General features: G+C 41.8%; 2 protein-coding genes and 1 long non-coding RNA gene across 20 annotated transcripts; 2 read left to right on the forward strand and 1 right to left on the reverse strand.

The window, feature by feature from the left end:
- Positions 1-367: 367 nt before the first annotated feature.
- Positions 368-7,163, reverse strand: LOC103648594 (uncharacterized). 18 transcript variants are annotated; one of them, XR_004856190.1, is made up of 8 exons: positions 6,242-7,163; positions 5,709-5,795; positions 2,990-5,455; positions 2,814-2,883; positions 2,490-2,736; positions 2,352-2,393; positions 2,161-2,257; positions 368-914 (listed from the first exon to the last, which is right to left on the reverse strand). It is a non-coding gene; the product is annotated as an uncharacterized lncRNA (long non-coding RNA). The 18 variants fall into 18 exon arrangements; XR_004856194.1 differs by having other exon boundaries at positions 2,990-3,063; positions 3,216-3,365; positions 3,446-6,436; XR_004856188.1 differs by having other exon boundaries at positions 2,990-5,795.
- A 3,588-nt stretch (positions 7,164-10,751) lies between these two features.
- LOC100281180 (gamma-glutamyltranspeptidase 1) lies at positions 10,752-18,045 on the forward strand. Its single transcript, NM_001154099.2, has 7 exons — positions 10,752-10,768; positions 10,866-11,224; positions 16,067-16,582; positions 16,670-16,905; positions 17,082-17,346; positions 17,449-17,586; positions 17,715-18,045. Exons 1-7 carry the CDS (start codon positions 10,762-10,764, stop codon positions 17,934-17,936), a joined length of 1,743 nt encoding a protein of 580 aa, NP_001147571.1. The 5' UTR covers positions 10,752-10,761; the 3' UTR covers positions 17,937-18,045.
- A 2,665-nt stretch (positions 18,046-20,710) lies between these two features.
- On the forward strand, positions 20,711-21,319 carry LOC100274938 (uncharacterized). Its single transcript, NM_001149181.2, has one exon. The coding sequence runs from the start codon at positions 20,827-20,829 to the stop codon at positions 21,100-21,102; it is 276 nt and encodes a 91-aa protein (NP_001142653.1). The 5' UTR covers positions 20,711-20,826; the 3' UTR covers positions 21,103-21,319.
- The last annotated feature ends 5,461 nt before the right edge of the window (positions 21,320-26,780 follow it).

Below are 26,780 nucleotides of genomic sequence, written 5' to 3' on the forward strand. Positions count from 1 at the left end.
TTATGGGAATAAGGCAAGATTTGTTAAAGTTGACCTTCAAACTAGTGGAATGAGAAAAAGTGTGAAGGATGCCCTTTAGGAAGAAAAGCTATTTTTGGGACACCCTCATGATCAGAAGAGTGTCATCAACACTAGACAACTGGAAAATTAGAAGAAACATCTTGACCAAGGGGATTGAAGAGAATTCCAACCCTGGCTACTTTGTTGACAATATATTGAAGTAACTAGGTATGTGCCCGTGCGTTGCGACGGGAGCAAAAAAATTTGTATGAAGCATAGATACGGAACGACAAATCACTACACTATAAAATGCTTAAACGTGCAACTGGGTCTATCATCTAGTTGACAAGAGCTGTACTATTCCATGGGACAGCACAAATAAATTTCCGTAAGATGTTAAATATTATGTAGGATACATAGGCTTTATATATCACAAGAGGAAGTTCAACATTTCATGTTCTACCAGGAAAGGACAATTACACGGTATATTGTGCCACTGTGTTTATTGTGATCGACGATCACAAGAAAGAAAATCAAATTTTTATTGTGAGTGTCATTTCCATCCCTCTCAACTTCTCAAGCATCAGCGTGAAACAAGTTGCCATGGATCTTCTTAGGAACTAACTGCATCAGTAAAACTGACATAAAAATAAAACTGCACATCAGCTTCAAATTCAACGAGTTAATGGCTTCCAAGATGGTTTGCTACAAATGGACTTAAAATCAGGTTGTAGGACTCTTTTGTTGTGTATGCATAGTATTCTTTGCCGTTGTCCACATTATATCTCAGAGATACCACTGCCCAGTCATGTTGCAGGTGGCAGATTTCTTAAAATCAGGTTGCATGTTGCAGGTTTCTTGATGCTGTCGTCCATGAACAACCACATCTCCTCATTCTCCGGTTTCACCTTCTCCTACAAGTTGTTAATAATGACAAAGCACTAATGAAAGAAAATTTATTTGGGAAAACCCACTAAGGTCATGCCTTTCAAACAACAATTAGAGATAGGTACAAGAATGTCTGAACAATTCTATATTTGCACAGTTGACAACAATCGATGTTGTAGTCACATGCATAAGTATATTGTAGAAAACCATACTCCATACAGTAAAGCACCAACCAATTTCTTCTATATTGTACCAAATTCATGTCTAAAAATAATATGAATTAACAATAGATATGAAACAACAAATATTAATATGATATGTAAAATCCATGTGAGAAAATATCATCGTAGTACTAATATTATATTGACGATATAAATATGTAATAATATTATAAATACGTCGAACCAAATAGTTTGAACTGATGCCGAGCAAACATTATCAATACGCACAAATTATTTCTAAAAAGTCAATATACAATTTTTAGTGATAGGTAAATATATTTATACTAATCTAATCCTTTTTATCGATATTGATAAGTCTGTGGGGTATGTCTTCACTTGGAACCTAGCTTAGGGAAAGCAAAAAACTATGAGTCATACATATGGGGTCTTACTGTTACATGACATTAAAAAGATGCAAATTACAAATCACATATCAGCTACGCTCTTATCGCAGCACAACATGGTTGCTTCCCCTACTCAAGTGTTTAGATAAGGGAATCTTTTGGGGATATTAGTTCTGAAATATCCAAAGAGAAAACATGGTCCTAATTCGGTAACCAAATACATGTAACACAAAAGCATCTATGTTAGAAGCAAAAGAAGGGGCTAAAATTCCAAGCACACGGATGAAGCACACGAGAGATGAAGACATAAGCTTCCATTTATTTTGGAGCAGTTTGTGTTTGCAAAATGTAAAGTAGGGCACCATCTATATAGTTGAGTTTCAAATGAAGCAAAAAAGAAAAGCTTAGCACACCAAGAATCTTTAACCAACATGCTAAAGTTGTTATCTCTAGAAGTAGACGATGAAAAAAACTGACACCCTGCAAACATGAGCATATGCACCATGACTCCATGAGCACCCCAGAGATTCGAAGTAACATCAGTAGCAGTCAGGTATCAAACACGGCAATGGTGAGCACGGGAGGTGGTAGGCTCCCAGTGCGTTCGCCCGTGCGTTGTATGAAACTGTCATGACATGCAGACAAAACTTTTCTGCACCATACCCTTCAAATCACAACATTTCCTTCTTCAGGAGATAATCACTCACCCTCATCAGAATCATCAGACTCATACTCATCCTTGCTTTTTTTCAAGCCCAAGACTTGATTTTGAAGCTGCAGCAACTGCCTTCCCATCACCTTTGCCTAATTAGATATGTTCATGATCCAAACAATCCATAATTCAACCCCAACAATGCTAGAAAAAACCCACAAAGAACAAAAGAGAAGATATATATACCATTTTCCTTGATTACTGGAATGTTTAGCTCCTTCTCTTCATCTTCAGAATCAAGATCCATTATGTAAGAGGCAAGAAGCAAAAATGAGATCAAGGAAACAAAATACTCCACAAAGAAATTGTTTAGATCAGTCTTACATGAAATAAAACTAAAAAAATCAATGTTAAAAAGGATATTCATCTTCCTCGATTGGTTGCTCAACCTTGTAACCAAAGAAAAATACACAGGTAGTTTTCTATGTGTGTGACAACTCACACTCTTTATTGAAAACCAAATCAATTTCTATCTAGGGGTATTTTTCAATAGAGAGGGTTCCAATAGCAAGCTTCTGGTCATCAACTTTGACATGGTACTTTCACTTTTCTTTGATTCCCCAAGTGCAGCCTACAGGATTAAATCCAAGTAAGTATACAGAGAAAATCCAACAGAGAAAAGTAAGTACACATTACAATGAGATTTACAGTGGAAAGTGCAGGATAAAGTCATGTCCAAGCACACACTTGACAGTGGGTCCAGGCTTGACCTCGAGACCTGCAAAACACAGAGCAATCTGAGATAGATTATATGAAGAACACAAACTTGATGTTGTTAGAACAATCATTTCACAATGCACAAAATAAGAAATTTAGGAGCATACCTCTCCCTGCCATGTTGGGCATATTTGTAGTAGAACAAAAGAAGCAATCCGAGGAAGGATACAATACGAATGATCTGATGTTGTTTAACAAAGGTAGCAAAAGAACAAACATCCTAATTCAGTGCCATCACGTCCTATAATAAGACCCTATTGAAACAGGACACATTGACAGATGCATGGTTTAAAAAGCTAATAACTGACAACAGTAACATAAGCATTGCCCTACCTTACTTCATTTATAGAGACATCACTTTCAAATACCACATGATCGAACGAAGGCAAGGGAGCCTTCTATATTAAATACAAGCAAACATAAAGTAACGCATCCATGCATATATGATTACGATAGTCAAGCCATCTCTAAATTTGAGCACAGCTGACAAATTGAAGAGGAACTGTCAAGTCAAAAATAGAATAGGGTTATACTTTAAGCAATTAGGTCTCTGAGATACTCACAGAGATCTATATTTTTCATTTTCTACAAGGCGATTGAGCACATCTATCTCAATCATTGTAGCATCAGAGTACTTGTGGATACTGCGAACAACTTTTATGGCAACATATTCATGTGTTTCACGGTCCCAGCATTCCAAAACACGCTCAAATGTACCTACGAAAATCCAACTCATAGCCCTCTTCATTAGAATAATAACGGAGATACCCAGCAGAAGAGGAGACGACAGATTGCAGAAAACCCAAACCTTCTCCCATTTTGCTTAAGATTTTATCTGCAAAGCTAAAAAGCATTCTGTCAATAAACATAACCATATATCAAACTAAATCTAAGTACAAAAGGATACTGGGAACTATACGGACCGCATTCTGCATAAAGTTTGTTACTTTTTTGCGAAAAAAGGTTATTGCTATTAAAATCACAAAAAACTAAAGATCAGAATGGGAACCCTGCTTCACACATTATTAGCTTGATACGACAAAGGAAAACCTAATGGTGTACTAACTGCCAGTTTGCAATCGAGATCTTATAACAATAAAAAGCAGATAAAACCAAAATAACAAAAAGATGTTGCCACTAATTACAAATTATTAGACACAACTAAACGATATATCCATGCACAAGGGCTCGAGGAACTGCAAGTGTTGCCACATTTACATAGATCACCACAGATTAAGTAACAGCTATCACAAAGAACCTCATGTGAGATATTGGAGAGTTACCCCAAAAATCCAAAGACAGCTAAATGGATCATGTAAGCAGCATAGCCAACTGTATAAATATCCCTTCAAGCCATAGTATTCTTCATTATATATTGTAATGATTAGCCAAGAAAATAGTTGATAATAGGATTTGCCACTGATTAATCACTTAATTCCACTAATATCACCTACGTGGTGATAGTCTAACCATTTCACTGACTAAAGTTAATGGATTTTCACAATAATAGTGCAATATGGTAGCTAATGACAAAAGATTAAGATTTAATAAGATATGTAGCTAAATAGTGAGTTGAGGAGAACACAAAAAATGTCAATACCCGATCTAAAAGGTTGGTAATTTCAGATGTGATACTAAAATGAAAAGGCATTCATATGGAGCAGACATATATAATCACTCCAATAACTTGTTGAAAGAGTGGAGACAATTATCTACTTGGGTGAACAACTTAATTGAACTCCCACTGTTGTAGTCAAAAGTGTTGTTGTTGCTTCCATCATCCATAGGCAAATGCATAAGGATCTCTTCTCTTTTTGTTTCCAAATTGTTCAACTAATAAAGACGCTGAGTTTAACAATTGTGCCCCTTCATTCTATCTGATGATCTCAAGTTCCTTCACCACTTCATTCATTGTTGGGCGCCTAGGCAGACTGTATACATAGCCAACTGTATAAATATCACTGCAAGCCATGGTATTCTTCATTATATATTGTAATGATTAGCCAAGAAAATAGTTGATAATAGGATTTGCCACTGATTAATCACTTAACGCCACTAATATCACCTACGTGGTGATAGTCTAACCATTTCACTTACTAAAGTTAATGGATTTTCACAATAATAGTGCAAGCTGGTAGCTAATGACCAAAGATTAAGATTTAATAAGATATGTAGCTAAATAATGAGTTGAGGAGAACACAAAGATGTCAATACCCGATCTAAAAGGTTGGTAATTTCAGATGTGATACTAAAACGAAAAGGCATTCATATGGAGCAGACATATATAATCACTCCAATAACTTGTTGAAAGAGTGGAGACAACTATCTACTTGGGTGAACAACTTAATTGAACTCCCACTGTTGTAGTCAAAAGTGTTGTTGTTGCTTCCATCATCCATAGGCAAATGCATAAGGATCTCTTCTCTTTTTTTCCAAATTGTTCAACTGATAAAGACGTTGAGTTTAGCAATTGTGCCCCTTCATTCTATCTGATGATCTCAAGTTCCTTCACCACATCATTCATTGTTGGGCGCTTGGGCAGACCGTATACATAGCCAACTGTATAAATATCCCTTCAAGCCATAGTATTCTTCATTATATATTGTAATGATTAGCCAAGAAAATAGTTGATAATAGAATTTGCCACAGATTAATAACTTAATGCCACTAATATCACCTACGTGGTGATAGTCTAACCATTTCATTGGCTAAAGTTAATGGATTTTCACAATAATAGTGCAAGTTGGTAGCTAATGACCAAATATTAAGATTTAATAAGATATGTAGCTAAATAATGAGTTGAGGAGAACACAAAAAGGTCAATACCCGATCCAAACATGAAATCTGCTTCTGTTGGCATCCTCCTTGCTTTCTGCAGTAGTAGACTTGTACTCTTTCTTTCTGCTTCAGTGACTTCAGTCCGGGTTGTGAAAGATAAAATCATTTGAGAAAAATACCATGGTGCAAAGAATTACAGAAACCATGGTTTGAAAAATAGGGCATAAATAGTGCGATCAATTCATGATGCAGATGAGGAATCCACAGTATACAACTCACAGAAATATTGCCCTATTGAGACACGTAACTAAATCTTGATAGAGGTCAATCTCCATTGGGCATCGATGGATCGATGGATATGTCAGTATATTTCTTTTCACTAAACCTACAACATTATCAGGGCAAATAACTTTGCCAAGCACAAGGTTGCTATTGATGCATCGGAGAATCATCCCAAAACACTGACCTACCTAAAAATTGGTGCTTGACGGTGAAACAATTTTTTGTTTCTGAGATCAACAAACCAATCGGTCAATCACAAAACAGAGAACCGACAAATTCAGTGTTGGTTTTCTACTTACCTGAAGTCCCCAGGTGCTTGCACTTTGCCTCCGTCGCACCCTCCCTGTGCCGCCTATCGCGGCCTCCCTGCTTCACTGTCACGCGGCTGCGCTGCACGTGCAGGAGCCGATCTGCGCCCCTCCGGCCGCATGCCACTCCTTGCTTGCATCGCCGTTGGACCCTATCCGAGCACCGGTCCCGCTGTGGTTTGGTTTTCTAAGTCACAGCATGTACGATTCGGGGGCACACACGTGGACATCGCAGCGGCCGGCGGCAACGAGGGCGTCGACGAGCGCCGCGAGACCCGCCGACCGGTTCCCCTCCGGCACAGGTCAGCAGCACGATGGGCCTCGCCAGCGTCCCATCTCCCGTGGGGGCATCGGACGCCTCTGCTTCCTGAGCCAAGGCCTCAGCCTCGCTAGCTGTGGCGGCGGTGCTGACCTCTGCCGTGAACGGGCGGCGGGCGGCGAGCATGCACTGTAGGTTGGAGACGAGCGCGGACAGGATCAGGTTGTGCTTCGGAGCATCCTCGCCGGAGATCGACTCCATCTGTCTTGCCACCGGAGAGGTTATTTGCAGCTTGTACGGATCTAGGCGAGGAGGACGGTGCTTGGAGAGGAAGGGAGAGAAGGTGGAATGCAGAGGGAGAACTGAGAGGAGCAGAGTTGGGAGCTGTAGATGGTGCGTGAGGCCGGTGCCGGGATGGACGCCACCTCGAACGCGTGCGACGACTCGGGCGCCGAGGTGAGGCGGAGATGTGCGTGGACGCCGGAGGCGGGCAGGAGTGTGCCTCGACGACTCGGGCGCGTGGGGCAGAGGCGTCTTGGGCCGGATCTGATGATGGCGGTGCCGATGGCGTGGGGAGGAGGGTGGGGCGGAGGAGAGGGAGGCGTGCGTCGCGGAGAGGAGACGATGGCAGAACCGTGCACCATACGGATGTGGACGCCTACACTACCATCTTAAGGAGTAGTATAGATTTAGCCGTCATGACAAATAGAAGAGGCAATAGAGGACCCCATATCAGACCCTATTAACTAAGCAAATTGCTTCCTAGGAGTACCATTGAGCGAAACAAAAGAACTGCCATAGCTCAAAAGCTTTAAAACCCAATTAATCCACTTGCTAGGGAAACCAAGACTAGCCAGCATAGCAGTAATTGTGTCGTGTTCAATAGAGTTGAAAGCCTTTTTGAAGTCTAGCTTTAGAATCACCACTTCTCTTTTAGACTGCTTGCATTGGTAGATGTACTCAAAGGTACAAGAAAGACAGTCCTAGATGGATCTCCCCTTAATGAAACCATATTGTTTTTGGTGCACGATTCTCATAACCGTTGATTGAACCATGTTGGCCATGAACTTGGACAGGAGTTTCACTATAGAGTTAAGAAGAGAGATGGGCCTAAAATCCACATGTCCGACACGATTCTGTATTTTGGGGATAAGAGTATTGAAAGAACTATTTATGACCTTGCTATCTAGTTCTCGTAGGAACAATTTTTATCACTTAAAAAGATAGCTGGCTCATATCTATGATTGAAAATTAAAGTTAGATGTGATCGTTATACCATCTTTTAAATTCCCATCCCCTACTCTCATTCAGCTATATTTCTCGTATGTCTGACCCTTGTATTTTGGATATAAGCTTGCTACGAGTGGCGGCGGCATAGAGGCCAGATGACAGTTGAACTTGCACATGATGGCACTCGGATGCAGAAGCATTAGCGGCATGTAGGCAAGACGAAACATCATAGCGGGTACAGAACGGTGCGAAAGCGCGAGGGTGAAGATTTGGCAGAAGTCAAGGCGTGCACGTGACTGCTTGCCCAAGCGCGAGGGTTGATGCAGAGCTGGGCATTGGCGACACGATTTTAGTGTGTGTGGAAAACCGTTCAAGATAGAATCTGCATGGATGGAGAGAGGATTGAAGAAGTACAATGGAGAAGACAATATGAGGACGTAGTGTGTTACAATCAATGAAGAACATAAGGTCTCTTTGGTTTCCTACCTTAGATGTTGCAACATTCCTAACCTTAGTCGCTTGAATTGTAGAACAAACCTTAAATAAAAAAGTTAGGCAAGTTGTGGCGGCTTAGGTAGAAAACCAAACAATCTACTGCGTTATGATCTATTACGGGTGTGTTTGGTTAGGTATTGGCTATGAAAAGTAAAAAACTACCTAAAGGTAGAGTGGAAACACATACATACTTATAGAAGAAAAATGCTTCCTACCCTATTCGGTTGTGGGGTAAAAAAAGGTTTCCCAAAATTATCTACTTATCGCAACTCATAGCTCAAACAAACAAACTGTAAGGGTATTTGGCATTTGACCTCCATGTTGGTCGCTCCTACATTCTCATGTTGGTAAAAATGCATAAACTTGGGAATTCATCTCCCATTAGCAGCAAATATATAGAAATCTTTGTAAGAGTGGCTTTTGAGAATATGTCAATTCATAAAAATAGCATTATGTCATAATGTTTGAATTTAATAGGATTGGCCTGTTTACTTAACAATAAAATCCAGAATAAATCTCGAAGGTCTTTTTTGGAACCCCTAAAGCTAAAAGTTAGCCAACTAATAAATTATTAGTTGAGTTGAGCTAGTTAATGAATTAATTGTTAGTTGTGAGTTAGCTAATAATTAGTTGTGTATTAGCTAGGGGTGTTTGAAACCTCTACAACTAATTTTAGCCCCACTGATTGACGTTGTAATGAGGTGAAGTCATTTTTGTCCTAAAACTTTGATGTGAAAGCCATGGATAAGATTGATGTTGTCCTGAATATTAAGCTGGTAAAAATGAAAATGGAATTACTCTTATGCAATCTTATTATGTTGAGAACATCTTAAACTACTTTGGCTATAAAAAGCTACAAGTTTTCTCCGACACTATATGATCTTATTAGTCCAATTCTTCGAAATAATAAAGGATTAGAAAGAGATCGACTGAGGTATTCTCAGATAATTGGTTCATTCATGTACTTAGCTTGTGCTAGCCAACCTGATATCTCCTTTGTGATTAGCAAACCGAGACAAATTATTGTAGATCTAGGCGATGATCATTGACATACATTTGAGAGAGTTACGCACTGCTTGAGTGGTATTCTCATGTTGCATTTGTTTTCATTGTTCATCTATGTAAGATCTAAGATATTAGATTTCTCTTGTTTCACTTATTTTGGGGTAGTTGTAGCAGGCCGGAGCGAAGCCAGATCAGTTACCCGCTGTCAGACAACTTTGTGATTCCTGTCCACCTTAAAGTTGGTCAGGAATTTCGCTTGTGCTTCCTTGATCACCTACTCTTTGTGTTCCTCAAACTCTTGCTGATCTTCGACTGATAGAGTCTCCATAGTCGGCTTGATGATGTTATTTGGAGAGACGTCGGAATTATCCTTTGAACTGACCATTGGGACGATCTGATACTCTATGTGGTTCCTCCAGCGGAGTCGTGAAAAAGTGTGTTGCCGCCGATCTGACGTCAATCACTACGAGGTGTACCGGCGGCGGTGCCCTTATGGCAGCCAGTGGCGGCCCTGAGGGTGGGGCGGAGGGGCTGCCTCCCCGGGCCCCCAATTATATAGGGCCCCGAACCTAGTTATACATTCAGTAATTAGACTATGAGACACAATAGCTTAATAGTGAAATGTCGAATAATTAGCAGTCACGAAGCGTTCACAACCCGGTCGTATTTAAACATGTTAAAAGAACTTTTAAGATAATACTATAATATGTATCTTTTTATTTATTTGTTGCTTGGTATGAACATTTTTAGATGTGTCTTGAGTTTATATATTGGTACCATTTTTATATAACAATAGTTTGATGGGCCTCTATTTTAAATTTGCACTGGGCCCCTAAAACCTCCGGTCCGTCGCTGATGGCAGCACGGACGGTCCGCGGCATAGGGTCGGACGGTCCACGACCTGCAGCAGGGAACTGAGTCTTCTCTGCGTCGAGCCGGACGGTCCGCGTGTGCAGAGACGGCGGCGTTCGCCAACATCACCTGGATCTGACCCCAAGACCAAGAGGGGTCCGTCAGGGAGGAGAGGTCATAGAGTTTGTTTTGGGATCGGTAGGTCATCCAAGACGTCTCTAAACAATATAGAGTCAAATAGGGGTGGAGATCAAGGTGAAGAAGTGTCTACTCATAGAGTAAAAAGTAAAGAACGGAAGGTATATTAATTTTAGTTCGATTTTGGTTGTTCAATCAACCGTACATCTTTAAATATATAAGAGAAGGTCTGTAGCCGTTCTTAGTCGTCCTCCATTAACTCTTATAACTTTATAAAAATAAACACACGTAAAGATATAAGTTAATTCGACTGATATGATCTATCCACGAATTGTCCGCAAGCGTAGACCGGACTATCCGGTCGGTCCAGCCGATCGCGGCCGGTGCCACAAACCGTGCTCAGCAATACAAAATAATCAAAATCTGAGATACAGCCCACAGAATAAAACCGGTAACTCGTCCTTCCAATCAATATAGCCATCTAGGAGTAGGCTTTGCTCATAGGCTCCCTCTACTCTCGTTCTCCCGCGCCATGGCGGGTAGGTGCCCAATCTTTCGGTCTTTCCTTCTGGACGGTGTATTCGTAACACTATCCATTCATTTTTTTCTAAGCCTTCCCCATCTTGAGCTCTGCAGCCCGACGTCTCCAACTCCAATGGGAGCCAGTCAGCACCGCCGCTCTCCTCCTCTTCCTCCTACTCGCCGCCGCGGGAGCGGCTGCTGCCTCGGCAGCGCCAGCGGGGCGCAGGGAGGCGGTGACGTCGCCGCACGGCGCCGTGGCGGCGGACGACTTGCGGTGCTCGAGGATCGGCCGGGACGCGCTCCGCGAGGGCGGCAGCGCCGTGGACGCGGCTGTGGCCTCCGCCTTCTGCCTCGGCGTCGTCAGCCCGGCCTCCAGCGGCGTCGGCGGCGGCGCCTTCATGCTCGTCAGGCTCGCCGACGGCACGGCCGTCGTGTACGACTCCCGCGAGACCGCGCCCCTCGCCGCCTCCAGGGTGAGTTAAGATCGTGCTTATATTTATCCTTTCTATTCGGACCTTACGTCCTTACCTCTGCTCTAGTAAATTGTCTTCACTTATTCCTCTGCAGCAACTCATTCTCTATACATAAATACTCCTTCCGTCTTAAAATATTAATCATCATAGCTATTAGTTTTTTATTCTATATTTAAATAGATGATAGAACACATACATTAATTATTTATTAATATATTAAAAAGGTAAAATAAATTTTAATTTGAGACGTAGAGAGTAATATATTAAAAATATATTTTATTTGAATTTTTTATCCGTATGTATGTATCATACTTTCAGATATTTTATATATGTGTTATTTAAAGTATTAAAATAAATAGAGAAAAGAAAAAAACTCAATTATATAATAAATAGACACCTTTTTATCTAGAGAACGGTGCTGGACAGAAAAGCGAATCTCTCTTGGATTTAAAGAGGAGCCTAGAGCCAGTAAGCTACACCGCGTGTCTGCGTGTGCGAGCGGTGGTCAAAGCACTGCCGTACTGGCAGGAATTTGCGAGCGATTTTTATTTGCGCTTGCCCATAGGAATATGTTTTTAATCTGGTCTTTGTTAGCACTTAGAGCATGTAACTGACGGTTTTCTAAATATTAGAGACAGATAAAAGACCGTATAATATAATCCTAAACTTATAAATAATAAATATAGTTAATACACAATATTTATAAAGAGTCACGTAAAGACGACCTCTTCTATAGTTAATACACAATATTTATAAACATGTTTCTTGATTTTTTTCACTAGAGACAGCTCAGAAGCCCTCCTATTCAATTAGGTTGTACATACTTTAACAGTTCGTCGATAGATGACAAAAAAAAATATTATAAGAGTTAGTTTAAGAACTTTATTTTTATAAAAGATTTTTATTTTTCTAAGGGAAATTAGTTTATTTTTTTGGAAAATAGGAATCCTTGAGAAAATATTGTTCATAAACTAACTATTATGAAAGTAAACGATTGGAGCAAGACCTGCCAGTAGAGCAGGTAGGTGGTTCACATGGTTGTTGCTTAAGGAAATTGCATTTCGGTTGCGAATTAAAAGAGAAAATTGCATCGGTTTTTTACTTGCAAAGGACAGGCATTGTCTTCGGCGTAGCAGCCATGACAGTGCTATTGTATTCGCCGTAGCAGGCGGGAAGAACACGAGGCAACAGTACAGATTTCATAGTTTTTTTCCCCAATAGAAACAGAATATTGTAGATATCCTGTACTTTCCAAACGCCTCATCAAAGGGACAAAAAAACGTGTCCCTGTTCTCCTCTCTTGCCGTGTGGAAAGTGCTTCGGGCGCGCTTTCATCCACATCTTGGTGTCCCCCACTCCCCCTACAGTGTTGCTGCGCTGTAGTGTCGGACTCTGGACCGCTGGCGAGCAACGGGAATCGGGAAAGCCGAAACGAATACCCATAGGGGTTTGATGGTTACAGTACAACATCGCCCATAGCAACTAGCGTTCCTTTTAGGCCATTGTCAGTATCAGTTTCATCATAATTTCATTTTTATTAAATTAGATGACATCTCATCATATTTAATGATATGATATAGTATTTATGATGAGAAAGATAGAGAGAGAGGGTTTCATCTAGATAAAACTTAAAATACATAGTTTCATATATAAAAGTTGATATATCACTCAATTCCTGTGCACTGGCGTGCAGGCATGTTTGGGGGTCACATCGTATCACAGATTCACAGCGCCGTGCATAGCAGGCCAGAGGCTTTTCCTTCCCTAAAGTTGTCTTTAAGCTCAATCCATTATACTTTTCTCATATTTTTCGGAGCTATAAGTACTTTTTTTTTAAATTATCTATCGTGCGTTTAGATTCTCCTACATCCTATATGCTCCAGCGCAGCTTTTTTTTCGCTGTTACGCTTTAGTTTTTGTTTTTCGTTTGGACGACACTATTGAATTATGTCGTCATCGACACACCAATGTACCGAACATCAATTCTTTAGCTGTTAGGTTTTGTTTTTTTCTCTTTCTAAATTTTGAAATGGAGACAAAGAGAGAAGACTGTGTCCAACAGGTTACCTATATAGTCACAAAAAACACCGTTTTGCATTGTATACCGCACTGTTCGCAGTGTGAAATTTAGAATAGTGAGAGCACCCAGAGAGCGTGAATAGGTGATCCTGCAAAAAATAACTGTAAACAACATAAACTTGGTTTATAATGAATGTTATTGAAAGTTAAAGCCAAATTGGTATGAGTGAAAATAGAGAGAGGAGAACTCTTCGCTTGATTGCTCCTTTAAGATGTGTATCAAACTTAGGAGCGATAATACAAGTGAATATGAGAACTCAAGAAGACGATAATCGTAAAATAACTAGACAAGAGACACGACGATTTTATCTCGTGGTTCGACCAATCCCTACTCCACGTTGTGTTGATCTCCTTCGGTCAAGGGTTGCACTCAACCCCTCTCAAGTGATCCAAAGATCAAACTTGATTACCACAGTTGTCTTCCTTATATCAATTCCCGGTTGTGAGGAATCTCCACAAATCGGAGTCTCTCACGCCTTACACAAATGTTTACAATCAAAATGGAGTAAGGATGGGAGTAGAAACACACAAAAGAACACAATCGCAACAACAACACGCACACAAGTCAAGAAGAGAGCGCAAGAATCAAAACGACAGAGTCACAACTCAAGAACGCACTCAAATATCTCTCTAATGAATCAACAGTGTGGTCGTAGGGTCTCGTAGTTGTAGTGTGCTCAAAGTATGCTTGTGTACTGCTCCATAGCACCTAGAGGGTCCTTTTATATCCCCAAGGGACCTAGGAGCCGTTGGAGCTCCATTTGGAAGGCATGGTTGGCTTCTGTCCGCGAGTGCACCAGTGCACACCGGACACTGTACAGTTGCCGATTTATTTCCATCTTTGGCCGAGCTGACCGTTGAGTCAGCCGTTGGAGCCTTCGGTCGCTTGGCACACCGGACTGTCCGGTGGTGCCTCCCGACGTTGGACCAGCAGACGTGGCCGCCATGTGGTCGCCGTGGATTGCGTGTCGATCGTTGGCGCGAGAAGAACTGCTGGTTGTCTGGCTCACCGGACTGTCCGGTAAATTTTAAGCAACACACCTGCAACTTTTCTCGAGAGCCGCCAGTACGATCGCTGGTGGCCAGCCGAGTAGTCTGGGCACCGGACTGTCCGGTGAGGCCCAGACTGACCCAAATTTGGCCAAACTTAGCCAAACTCCTTTTTTCCAAACTTGCTCAACTTGATGAGTTTTCTAGCACTTAGACAAACATGATTAGTATCTAAGACAATTGACCAATTGATAGAAGCATACAATTTTCATTTGGAACCATCTAGACTTGTAGTATGCCCATTTTTTAGCCTAAAAGTGTTTTCTCTCAATTTGCTTTACGACTACTTGTGTTCGTGCTAATACAAGAAGATGTTAGTTCAAAACAATGTGTTGAGCATTTAATCACTAAAATAAAATAAAAATAGTCTAAGGCCACATTTCCCCTTCAAATAGAAGATATGACGAGAGATAGGATTGGTAAGGTGCTAGAGATAATCTAATGTCAATGGTTCACACATCTTTAGGAGTACCGTTAAAAACAAGTACTTGTTTGTTAAGAACCTTCTATACTAGTAGTCATAGGTGACAACCAAAATCCCCAAAGATGGGATTCTGTCGGCCTTTTCGGAACGAAGCCCGCTTTTTTGAGAATACAATATTTTTTTAGTCCCAAGACAATACCGTAACGTTTGAGTATAGCATGGTATTTTAGGATAAAAGGTGTTTGAGAACACATCTGAAAACTCTGTATTTTAAACCATGGTTTTACCAATACCACAATATTTTTGAGGTTAAAAAAACTTTGGTCTCGATCAAAATTTTTTGTTTGCACACAGTTGCAGTCTTCTCACTGCAACTGAAATATTGTGTCTCTAAGCAGGTGTTGTATTAGATTGATATAAAATATACCATATTTATGTCATGTCATATAATAAATTGTGGTGTTATAAACTGTAATTTTGAGAAATAGAGTTCCCAAACCGACCCAAAGTTGTCAAGTTGAGCCCGGGAAAGCAGTGACCAGTACAAATAGTAGGGAGGGGTGGGATGACCTGGCAACGATGATATTAGCATATGACAGTGTAGAAGAAAATCAATTAGTTGGGATTTGGGAAGGAAGAAGTGTGCTAAGGACGGGATGGTGATGACAATGGTATCCATGACCAACGATGCATCGCTGCGGCTTTTAAGTCAGCTATTTAAACTGCTGTAGGTGTACTTTATAGGATAATACTGAAAAAAAAGTAGAAGCTGTTTCGGAATAAGACGCAGCGAACAACATAGGGGAAACGTAGCTGAAGTAACGGATAGAGGCTGTGTGAATTGTGTTGACGGGCCAGGAGGAAACGCACAGGCATACTCCCTACGTGTTGGCAATATAATGGATCTTGAGTTGTACCTTGTTTACTTGTAGTATTTCTTTGCTGCAGTTGATCTTAGTACTCTTTATCCGCTATAAACTTAAATCGAACCTATGACGGTTTTACTTAGAGGACGACTTGACTAAAAAAACGAGGGAGTGTGACATGTTGTAGCTCATGTATAGCTTGACCAGGTCCCGTCCTTTGAAACAAGGGAGGACACTGCAACTAGCTTCAGTTCTGAGTCGTGAGCGATGAGCAGAGTAACGACGTCTTCTTTGTCACTCGGCTGCCCGGCGTTTCCTTTGTGTCACTTCCTCCATTGTCCTTTTTGCTTTACCCAATGTTGTATGTTCCAAGTCCAAGGACGAGAGAATGAACACTAGAACCGCCAACCATGCCTTCTTCAGGACATGTACGGCGGCAACGAGTCGCTGAAAGCGCGGGGCGCGCTCTCCATAGCCGTTCCCGGGGAGATCGCCGGCCTGCACGAGGCGTGGAAGCACCACGGCAAGCTCCCATGGAAGCGCCTCGTCCTGCCGGCCGCGCGGCTGGCGCTGGCGTTCAGGGTCTCGCCGTACCTGCGGATACAGATGGAGGCGACCAGGGACGGCATCCTGGCCAACAACGGGACGCGGGCCGTGTACGCGCCGGGCGGCGACATCCTCCGGGCCGGGGACGTGTGCCGCAACCCCAGGCTCGCCCAGACGCTGCGGGCCGTCGCGGAGCACGGGCCCACCGTGTTCTACGGCGGCGCGGTCGGGGCGCGGCTCGTCAGGGATGTCCGGGAGGCCGGTGGGGTCGTGACGCTGGAGGACCTCAAGAGGTACCAGGTGAAGGTGCGGCGGCCGCTGACGGGGAACGTCTTGGGGCTCCAGGTGGTCACCATGCCGCCGCCTTCCGCCGGCGGCGCCGGGATGATGCTTGTAAGTTAATTGACTCTTCCGAATAACCTGCGTTCTCGTCAACACCGACCGATTCGTTTGGCTCACTTGTTGTTCACTTGTGGATAGGTCCTGAACATCCTTGAACAGTATGGTGTTCCTGCTGGTTTCGCTGGATCTCTTGGGATCCATCGCCTGATCGAATCCTTGAAACATTACATGGCCGTAAAGATGAACCTCGGCGACCCTGACTTTGTGAACAATAGCGAGGTTGTGTCTGATATGATGTCCCCCAAGTTTGCTGCCGAGCTGAAGAAAACCATTTATGACAACATGACATTTGCGCCTAAACATTACGGAGGAAGGTAAAGACACGGACTCGTCGTAAAAAGATGACGCATTGTTGTTCAGTTAGTCCTTTCTGGATGCTATGGATGATCTATGTTCATTGCCTCACCAGTCCAGATTCAGTTCCACGTCCCACCCACTCCCATCTCGCAAACAGGGGGCGCCGATCCTGACCAACCAACCTGTGTTTCAGGTGGAACATCCTTGAGGACCATGGGACCAGCCACCTGTCCATCGTCGACAGCGAGCGAAACGCGGTGTCGATGACGAGCACCGTGAACGCGTACTTCGGGTCACTGATCCTTTCCCCGCGCACGGGCGTCCTGCTCAACAACGAGATGGATGACTTCTCCATGCCAGCGAACGCGTCCGAGAATTCTCCACCGCCGGCACCTGCCAACTTCGTCAGCCCCTTGAAACGGCCTCTCTCTTCCATGGCTCCGACCGTGGTTGTCAAGGTAACTGCACATATAGCGCGTAATGGAAGCTGAAACGAGCTTTAGACCATGTTTCTGATGAGAGCTTGATTGTTTTGTCATGCATCTGCTGCGTTCGCATAGGACGGGAAGCTGGTGGCTGCAGTCGGTGCCAGTGGTGGCGGCATGATCCCCGCCGGAACGATCGAGGTGTTCATCAACCATTTCGTCAAGAACATGGACCCGTTGGCTTCGGTCATGGCGCCAAGGGTGTATCACCAGGTTTGGTATCTGCATAAAAACTCCGATCCATCCATCTTAGGTGTCACCCTGAGACTGGGAGACATGTCACGGACGGGCTAGATCGATGGTCTTTCTCCTGAGCATGGTTTTGGTTGCCATGTCCGCAGCTGATCCCAAACGAGGTCAGGTACGAGAACTGGACGACGGTGACCGGCGACCACTTCGAGCTCGACGCCGCCACGAGGGCCGACCTGCACAGGAGAGGCCACGTCCTGACGCCGATAGCTGGAGGGACCATAAGCCAGCTTGTGGTGCACAACGTCGGGCGCCAAGGCGACCTCACCGCCGTTAGCGACCCCAGAAAAGGCGGTGTCCCGGCCGGTTACTGAGCAGGATCGGAATTCCAAGCACGGTTCATTAGTCCCCTGCTGATCCGTGTGTGATGTGCGGCGAAGCCAGGAATTATATGGAATGGAATATACAAGAGACAATTCATTATTTGACACTGGTAAAGTTTTTGGTTTATTTTCTTGAGCCTCAAAATATAATTCTTCCCTAAGACTAAGGCTAAGGGCATGTTTGTTTATCTCCTAAATTATATAAATTGGATTACGGTGGAAGAGTAGAACTAGAAGAGTAAAATATCACTTTGAAACCATAAATAAGCTAAAATAAGCTAGCATTGAATAGCTTATTTCAGTTTTTTTTTATCTCAAAATGATTTGTTACACTTCTATCCTTTTATCATAATCTAGATTTTTTTATCTCAAACTGATATGTTAACTTCTATCTTTTTATCATAATCTAGTTTATATAATTTAGAATGAAAACAAACGGAGCCAACTCCCGTGGCTGCCGCATGTCAATCCGCATCCTTTGCGATGCGAATTTGTGCAGTAGAAAAAGTGACCCCCTCTTGCAGTTCGCACATGGGCATACGGAATGTCTCTCGCAGAGGAGAGAGAACAAACACATGATTTTGCACGATCGAGTGGCTGAACGCACATTTTGCACGACCACATCCACATTCTACTGGAAGCGTGAATAGTATGCCGGTGTCATACAAAATGCGTCCACAGCTGCTTGTTGGTGATACTCTAGGATGACTCAACCTCAGTGCGAGTTATAGGGTGGTATCGTACCAGTTAGATGACATCCCATCCTAGATGGGGTCTAGAATCGATGATGGTGATCTTGTGGGCACATGTGTATATGCTCTAAGAGTTGATGATCTATATGTATAGTTGTATACACGATCATGGACATTCTTATGCTTCTCACTTTAGCTTGGATTGGATACGGGGTGTTTGATTTCTAGGGACTAATTTTTAGTCTTTTTATTTTATTCCATTCTAGTACCTAAATTACTAAATAGTTTTAGTTTCCGTATTTGACAATTTAGAAACTAAAATAGATGAAAAAGGGACAAAATTAGTTTCTAAAACCAAACACCCTCTAAGGATCCTTTCCGAAAACGCTAAGGCAAGGAGGAGAGGGAATCATCCCTTGTTGACTAGAGAGCACGGTCACCAACCGTGAGAGTGTGGTGTGTTATGTTCAATATGGGACGAGATGGACAAATAGACGAGATGATAGCTTGTGGATATTTACATTCATTATGAGATAAGGGATTATTTCCTCTTATCTTGCATAATGCATACCACTTACCACATTGTAAAGCAAAGCATATGGTGGAAAATTGTGGCCAGTCCGAGTCATACTGAGAGTTGTTTAACATGTGAGAAGTATGAAGTTGTCCGTGGTGGAGTACTTGTAATACTACTGGATCTAAGATAGCGTAAAAGTCAGCTGCAGCCATGAACTTGAAGCGTTGAGTGTATAAGCCCACAAACTGCACATCCGGCGTATGTACGGCAGCACTCTATGCACTACATCCGGACAACATGTGTACGAAAGAGATTTAAAAGGTGATATAATATATAATAGTTGATTTAGAGTTTAGATATAGAGTAAATATGACTGCGGAGGATTGTGATATAGGTAAAGAATTTTGCTGACAATGATATAATATTTCTTTTTTAGTAGAAATTTAGAGGTGTTTGAGTGCAGATAGCTAGAGCAAAACTACACTGCCAACAGATGGCTAGAGGGTCTGTTCTAGACTCGAGTTGCCTGTGAAGATAGTCTTCAGTTCTTCACCCGCTGAAAAACTACGTCTACTCTGCTATGGTTCTAAACGTGTGTGATGTTTAATTCCGCCAATATAATGATGTAATAATTATGGATAAATCTTCCTATTTGTATCCTTCTAAAACAATTATTCATTATGTATGGACCGTGATAAGAACTAAACTTCGATAATAGTATAAATTTTTGGGACTATCATGTTATATTTTATTATGTTATATTTTATTAGGTGGATTTTCCCTCAAATAAATCGTGGACCGTTCCGGCCATCGAAACCAAACCTCACGAGAAATGACTCCCAAACTGAATCATGAAGTACGTGATCGCTGTGAATTGAGTAGGAATTTCTCCCATTCAAGGTACATACAGATACAAACATGAATGGCTTTATTTGAGAACAAAGTTTTTGAAAACCACAGTATTTAAAATACTATAACATACTTTAATCAAGACAATACTATAGTTTAAAATATTAAAGTTTTGGAAACTGAGGTCCAGACCTAGATTTAGAATACTTTAAAACATTACAGTTTTTGCAATACTTCAGTTTGAAAACATAGATTTTAGCTAGCTTGTAAAACACCATTTTGTATGTAATACTACAGTATTTGGAAATACTGAAGCATTTTTCCAAAACTGTCAAACAAACTTCACTACCAAACACCTGTATATTGTACTGTATGTATCGATCGGTTTGAAAAATCTGTCGATGGGTCTCTTGATCGGCTGTACCGGCCAACAGTGAGACTGTCTGCTACTCACTCATTAATCGATGTGAGACTAGTAGTGATAGGTCGTTTAGGCTCGGTTGTCCTACACAGCCACAGCTACGGCTTAAAAACAAAATACTCGCATCAAGCCGTAGTGAACAATAGTATATTGGCGTCTCACCAATAATCCTGGTACACCAAAAAGTCAATCAAGCCGTCAAACTCCCCGCAACTACACGCAAATTTACCTTCCTTGCATGCCAAGTCTGTGCTACATAACTAGGGCCCTCCTCTCTATGTCTCTCTATAGTCGAACTCTATAGATACATCGCCTTGACGCTCCATCCTTGCACAAACGCAACTACGAGAGAGAAGGACAAGGAAAAAAACAGGGGACAAGATCGAGTGAGAAAGAGGAGATATGGCGTCCATAATAACAGGAGATTTCGCGGAGGCCTACGTACGGAAGAACGCCTGCGAAGAGGAGACGAGGAAGGCAGAAGCAAGCACCGCCGGCGGGGTGGCGGCGGCGGCGACACCAGGAGACAAGAAGGCCGACGCTAGTGCATCATCCGAGAAGAAAGTGGCCAAAGAGGCTGCAGCTGGTAGCAACAAGGGAGAAGGAGGCAGTCTCTTCGGGCTGCTGAAGAAGAAGGTTCACCCCAAAGTCGGTGGAAGTTCAGGAGCTTATTCTTGACCTCCTGTATGCATCTGCGCGTGGCTACAAGCATGCTGCATGCATGCAAGAAATTTCAGAATTTTACCCGTGTCCATCTTGAAGTGGTTTCAGTTCAGATTTTTGGCCTTTTTCGTTACTTTCCCTTTCATCCTCCTTGAATAAGATGTACCTGTTTGTTTGATAAAGAGGTGGAAGTAAAATGTTTAGGGGAAAGGAAACGAAGCAGTTCTTTTCACCATCTTTCTCTACTTTTTTTTGACTATCAACGGAGGAGGAGGGCCCCCACCTGGTTAGTTATATTGCCATTATACCAAAACATGCCTTGAGGATACAGGAGATCAGAGGAAGTACATGAGACGGGGTAGAGGAGAGAGGTGATTTCATTGGTGGCCTATGCCATGTCTAGGATCCTACACCAGTTCGCCACAATTGGAAGGTCCTCACGACAGAGTCTGCACTTCCATATATTGGCATCCGATTGGCAAAGCGAGTTGTTTCGCGAGGGGAGCTCTTTGCGGAAAACGACGGCGTTACGGCCTTTCCAGAGTTGTCAACATCAAAGGAGAACGAAGGTGCTGAACAATTTGGGGGAGGTTTGGGGGCCCTGCAGGCTGGGGAGGACATTTTGTTCATCCGAGTCGATCCTCACACCCAGAAACGAAGCGGTTCATTTCACATCTTAGCTCTCCCTACTGATGAAAACAACTTCAATATTTGGCCCTACAAAGTCCAACGTAAAAACGAAGTCATGTTTTTTGCTACCGATATTTTGTCCCTACATGCTACTGGTTCCAAGTCTTGCTCCTCTTTCCATGCTAGGCTCCTAAAGTGAAGCTTTTAGCTGACAACACAGTGTCTCACAAGTCACAAGTCACAAGTTCCAACCAGAGAGTTCGACACTTGTACAACGTGAGACAACGACTCAATGCGGCGACTTTTGTCCTCTTCGCTGATGATCTTCGGGCGGGGATGCGAGCTCTACTTAGCTATGGCCAGCAGGTGGTACATATAGCCCTATAAAATACTGTTTTGCACCGTTTACGAGGTGAAATTTAAAATAGAAGATGAAGATGAGTATCGTAATGGATTAAGCTAGCACCAGGAAAACCTCTCTAACATTTACTAGCATATAAGCTCGTAACATGAATATTTACATCTGACACATGTGTGTTTGGTTCTTTCTGTTTGGTTCTCAACTAATTACGGCATAATTTGGCTATGATTAGCCGGTCAAATTAAAGAACTAATATTAGATAGAAAAAGTTAGATAAAATATAACAAGTTATCAGGCAATGAAACAACGAAACCCCTGATCTTGAAATATATGTATGAGGTACCTCTTGATCCAAAGTTGTCTTTTTCTCACTTCTATTAAAAATGTTATAAAACAATAAGATTTGGCTAGCTCATAAGACTAGTGTTAACAGAAAGTCCGTGTCTTCACGACTTTCTATACATATTGTATCTTAACTGTATTAATGTTCTAGTGGCCCAGGGTTGTATAATACATTTCTCTTCTACTTAGAAAACCGAGCAAATGGCTCTATTTTGTACATACCCTTAAGCTTGTTCGGTTATTTGTATTTCACATGGATTAAATAGGATTGGAAAAAATATGAAGAACTTTGACATATATAGGATTTAAATCCGCTCAGTCTTATCAGGCAACGAAAAATATGGAAGATCAAACCCAATAGGCCTTAATAGTCATGTCCCGCTTGTGTATCGGACGGGCCTCTTTCAGCCCAAGTCTGCAAGCGGAGTGTGTTCGGCGCATCACCATCGTCTCCGAGAAGATTGTTTTGGCAGAGCTATTTATCATCTGGGATCAAAGGTCAATTATTTTGACTAACCCAGTCAATCCACGGCACGCTAATCCCCATACCCTGATCAGCACGCACGTTCTCGACCATCCGCCGCACGCCGCCCCCTGTTCCCGACCATCAGGGGGCGGAATCGACCATCAGGTTTGCGTCGATCAGCTCAAGCGAGGCTGGGACTGGCTGGTCTGCGCGTGTTAATTTCGCTTGCATGCAGATAGTTCGTAAACACACATACACATACAGATATGCTTCTTCTCTTTTTCCTTTTTCTTTGGCTCTGATCAATGAGAGTTTGGTTCATATACCCACTCACTAAAATAACACTTCTTAAATCCATGCTATAAACAATGACAAATTATTAATTCCGGATAGATAAATATAAGGTTCAAGAAAAACAAAGATACATTTACTTTATTCTTGTTACCACCCTCAAACTCAATCAAACTCCTAGTTATTAGTGAAAGGGTTGGGGGATCCATCACTGGAAGTGATTATGTGGCTATCCGTCTCCCCACCAATGGTCGAAAAGACCTTTTGTCCAATTCATTAGGAACATCGATCCACTGAAATAACCAAATAAAAGACACCTTTTATGATCAAAAATAAGTTTATACCACCAACTTATTAGTAATTTAATAACACATATCAAGGAACGACAAAATAAAACATTTATCAATAATTATTTAGATAAAAATGACCACATGTGTAGAAGCAGTGATCAACTCTGTCTGGATTAGGCGTGGACGAAATGCTCGTGGCTCGTCGGCTCGCTCGGTTCGTGGTTAGCTTGGCTCGGCTCGGATCGGTTCGTTTGAATTTTTTTACGAGCTAAGCTGACATCCCAGCTCGGTTCGTTAACAAGCCAACTCGGTTTGTTAACGAACCAGCTCGCGAGCTAAATGAGTTATCACATTTCAGCAAAATGAAACTATATGCATATCATTTATGCATTAATTGGTGAATATATTATATGTATATGTGTTGTCTATTGCCTATGAGTTAAAGTGATGATTGATGAACTATGTCTATGTGTTGAATTGGTCCGTGTAACTATGATTGTGGGTTAAACTGATGAATATGTGTGTGAATTGTGAATTAATGATGAATTAATGAGTGATGAGTTGTGTTAATTTGGTGTTATATCGATGTGTTCTATAAAACTGAGTATAATTACTATTTTCTATTATTAAATTTGTTTGAAATTAACTAGAAATTGATTATATATATAGTTTTTTCTGCGCTGGCTCGCAAGCTAAACAAGCCAGCTCCAGCTCGTAAACCGAAATGATTCCGTGGCTCGTTAGCTTAACGAGCCGAGTCATCTCGTTAGCTTAGCGAGTCAGCTCGAACTCGTACGAGCCGAGCTGGCCCGATATCTAGCCCTAGTATGGATGTCTCGATTAAATTGTAGGGTTTATATGCTACATTTATACTGTAGGAGAGCCAAGCGAAGGACATATTATAATTTACAGAGTAGAAACATAAACTATTGATACACAAAATTAATTTTCACCCCTTTATCCTATAAATTTGAGATAAATTTATATCTTTGGAAAGTGGCGGGATGTCAAATTCCAAATCAAAGTAAAATCTACTTTTTTAAAATTGAAAGGATCCAAACGGCCACTTAGAAAAAGTTGGATTGGTCTAAGTAGGCTTGGTTTGATTTATCGAGATTTGCACATTATAATTCAAAAAGGTATGCTCTAACTTAGATCCTATGTAGAACTTCTATTGCTAATGTTAGTGAGCTAATAAATTGTTATCTAGATTAAGCCAGACAATGAATTAATTGTTAAATATGAGTTAGCTAATAATTAGCTAAGGGTGTTTGGAACATCTATAGCTAATTTTAGTAATTAACTTTTAGTTGTTTCCAAAGAGGGTCTTAGCTTAGAGCATTTTCAAGAGCTCTCCAGAAAACGACTCATCAAAATCAGTTTTAAGGGACATCTAAATAATTAGTGGGGTAGATTTTAATCTTTTCTTCAACATATCCTTTAAAGCGGCAGATTGTTTCTGGGATCCAAAACCCCTAAATGAGGGAGTTTTAAGGGCTATGAAAAAGTTAGGAGCGCTTTAGGAGAACTGTTGGAGACACGTTTTTTTCTTCCAAAAAACTGGAATTTCGGGGCAGACTTCTCGGAGATCTTCTTAGCTTTACTGTAGGTGTTTAGCATCCAAACAGGCACCAATGGTAGTTTAGGTTATTTTTTTGCGTATTTGCAATATTGGGTGACCTATCCACATATTTATTGGGCACTTTAATGCTATTTTTTCTAGTAATTTATAGAGTTTTGAGAATTAACTTGGTGTGTGTGGGCTGTCTTCCTTTTCTTCCCAATTCATTACGTGGACTTATAGGTGTACATTTGTTCTGTGCCTAATAGGCCAGTCCAAATCACACAATTTCTGGCACGACTCAGATCTGGCACAGCCCAATCTAATTGTGGGTTTGGGCCGGCACGACCTAATATGTGGGCCGTGCCTGGGCCTCAAGTCAAGCCCATGGGCCGGCCTGGCACGACCCATTTAACTAAGGCCCATCGAGGCCCACTAAATATAGACTCATTATTTAACTAAGGTCCGTCAAAACCCACATCACTAGCACAACTTGGAGAATTTAGAGCTTCAATAAGCCTTCAAGAACCAATACCTAGATGTGGATAGTGAATAGTGATGATTATCATTGTATATGTATTCTGTATGGTTGTATAGTACTCAATTAAACACTGAATAGAGAACTGAATATTATTTCTGAGCTAGTTCTAATATTTTTTCTTTCTGACCAAAGGTTTTAACGTGCATCCACAAAACATCTTAGTTTTATTTTGGTTATATATATTATGTACTTTTTGTTTATGTATTACTGTTGTATGTATATGGACCGGTCTGGCACATTAAGATATTTTGAGCTATTTGGACCGGTCTGGCACACATAACTAACTGTGGGCCGTGCCGTGAGCCGATGACTGAGCACACGTACTGTCAAGGTACGGTCTATAGTTAGATATGTGCTTTTATGAGCCATACTTGCCGGACCAGACCAGGCCACATGTACATGTATCTGTGGACTCCACCCGTCCACCGTAACCCCGCCTAATCAAGCAAAGAGTCTACTTCTCACGGCTCAGCGAATGGAGATTATCACACGGGCCGCCTTGTTAGAGATGGCAATGGGTACCCGAAACCCGAAACCCGATGGGTTTTTACCCCATTAGGGTACGGGTTTGGGCCAATTTTCATACCCATGGGTTTGTTAATGGGCATAAATCTGTACCCAGCGGGTTTATGGGTACGGGTTTGTTCCTATAGTACCCAAACCCGTGAACCCGTGGGTTTTTTAAACCCGACCAAACCTAGTGCATATTGTCATTTTATTTTATAAACGAACAACAAACTTGTTATTCCTTATTTACTTCATAATTTTTTTACAATTGGTGAATGTATCAGTAATCGGTGAGAGTGTTGCTTGCTTGCTATTATAGTTTTTACTAGCGTTATATATGTGGTGGATGAATAACTTAGTGCAAGGTCACTTAATTATACAACTTATTATTTGTATTTCATTCTCTCTACTAATAATTTTTATACCAAATCATGAACTCGTTGTTCATTACATAGATTTTGGATCATGATATCATTAATCATTACGATACTTATTGATTATGAGAAGATAATTATATTGGAGATGAAACCCGCGGGTAACCCATGGGTACCCGTTAACCCGATGGGTACGGGTTTGGGCAAAATCTCAAACCCGTCACGGGTACGGGTTTTTTAATGGGCATAGATATTTTTCACGGGTACGGGTTTGAGACGGCAAAACCCAGCGGGTTTGTACCCGTTGCCATCTCTACGCCTTGTGCTGAA

This window comes from Zea mays, chromosome 2 (assembly GCF_902167145.1).
Source record: "Zea mays cultivar B73 chromosome 2, Zm-B73-REFERENCE-NAM-5.0, whole genome shotgun sequence".
Classification (NCBI taxonomy): Eukaryota; Viridiplantae; Streptophyta; class Magnoliopsida; order Poales; family Poaceae; genus Zea; species Zea mays.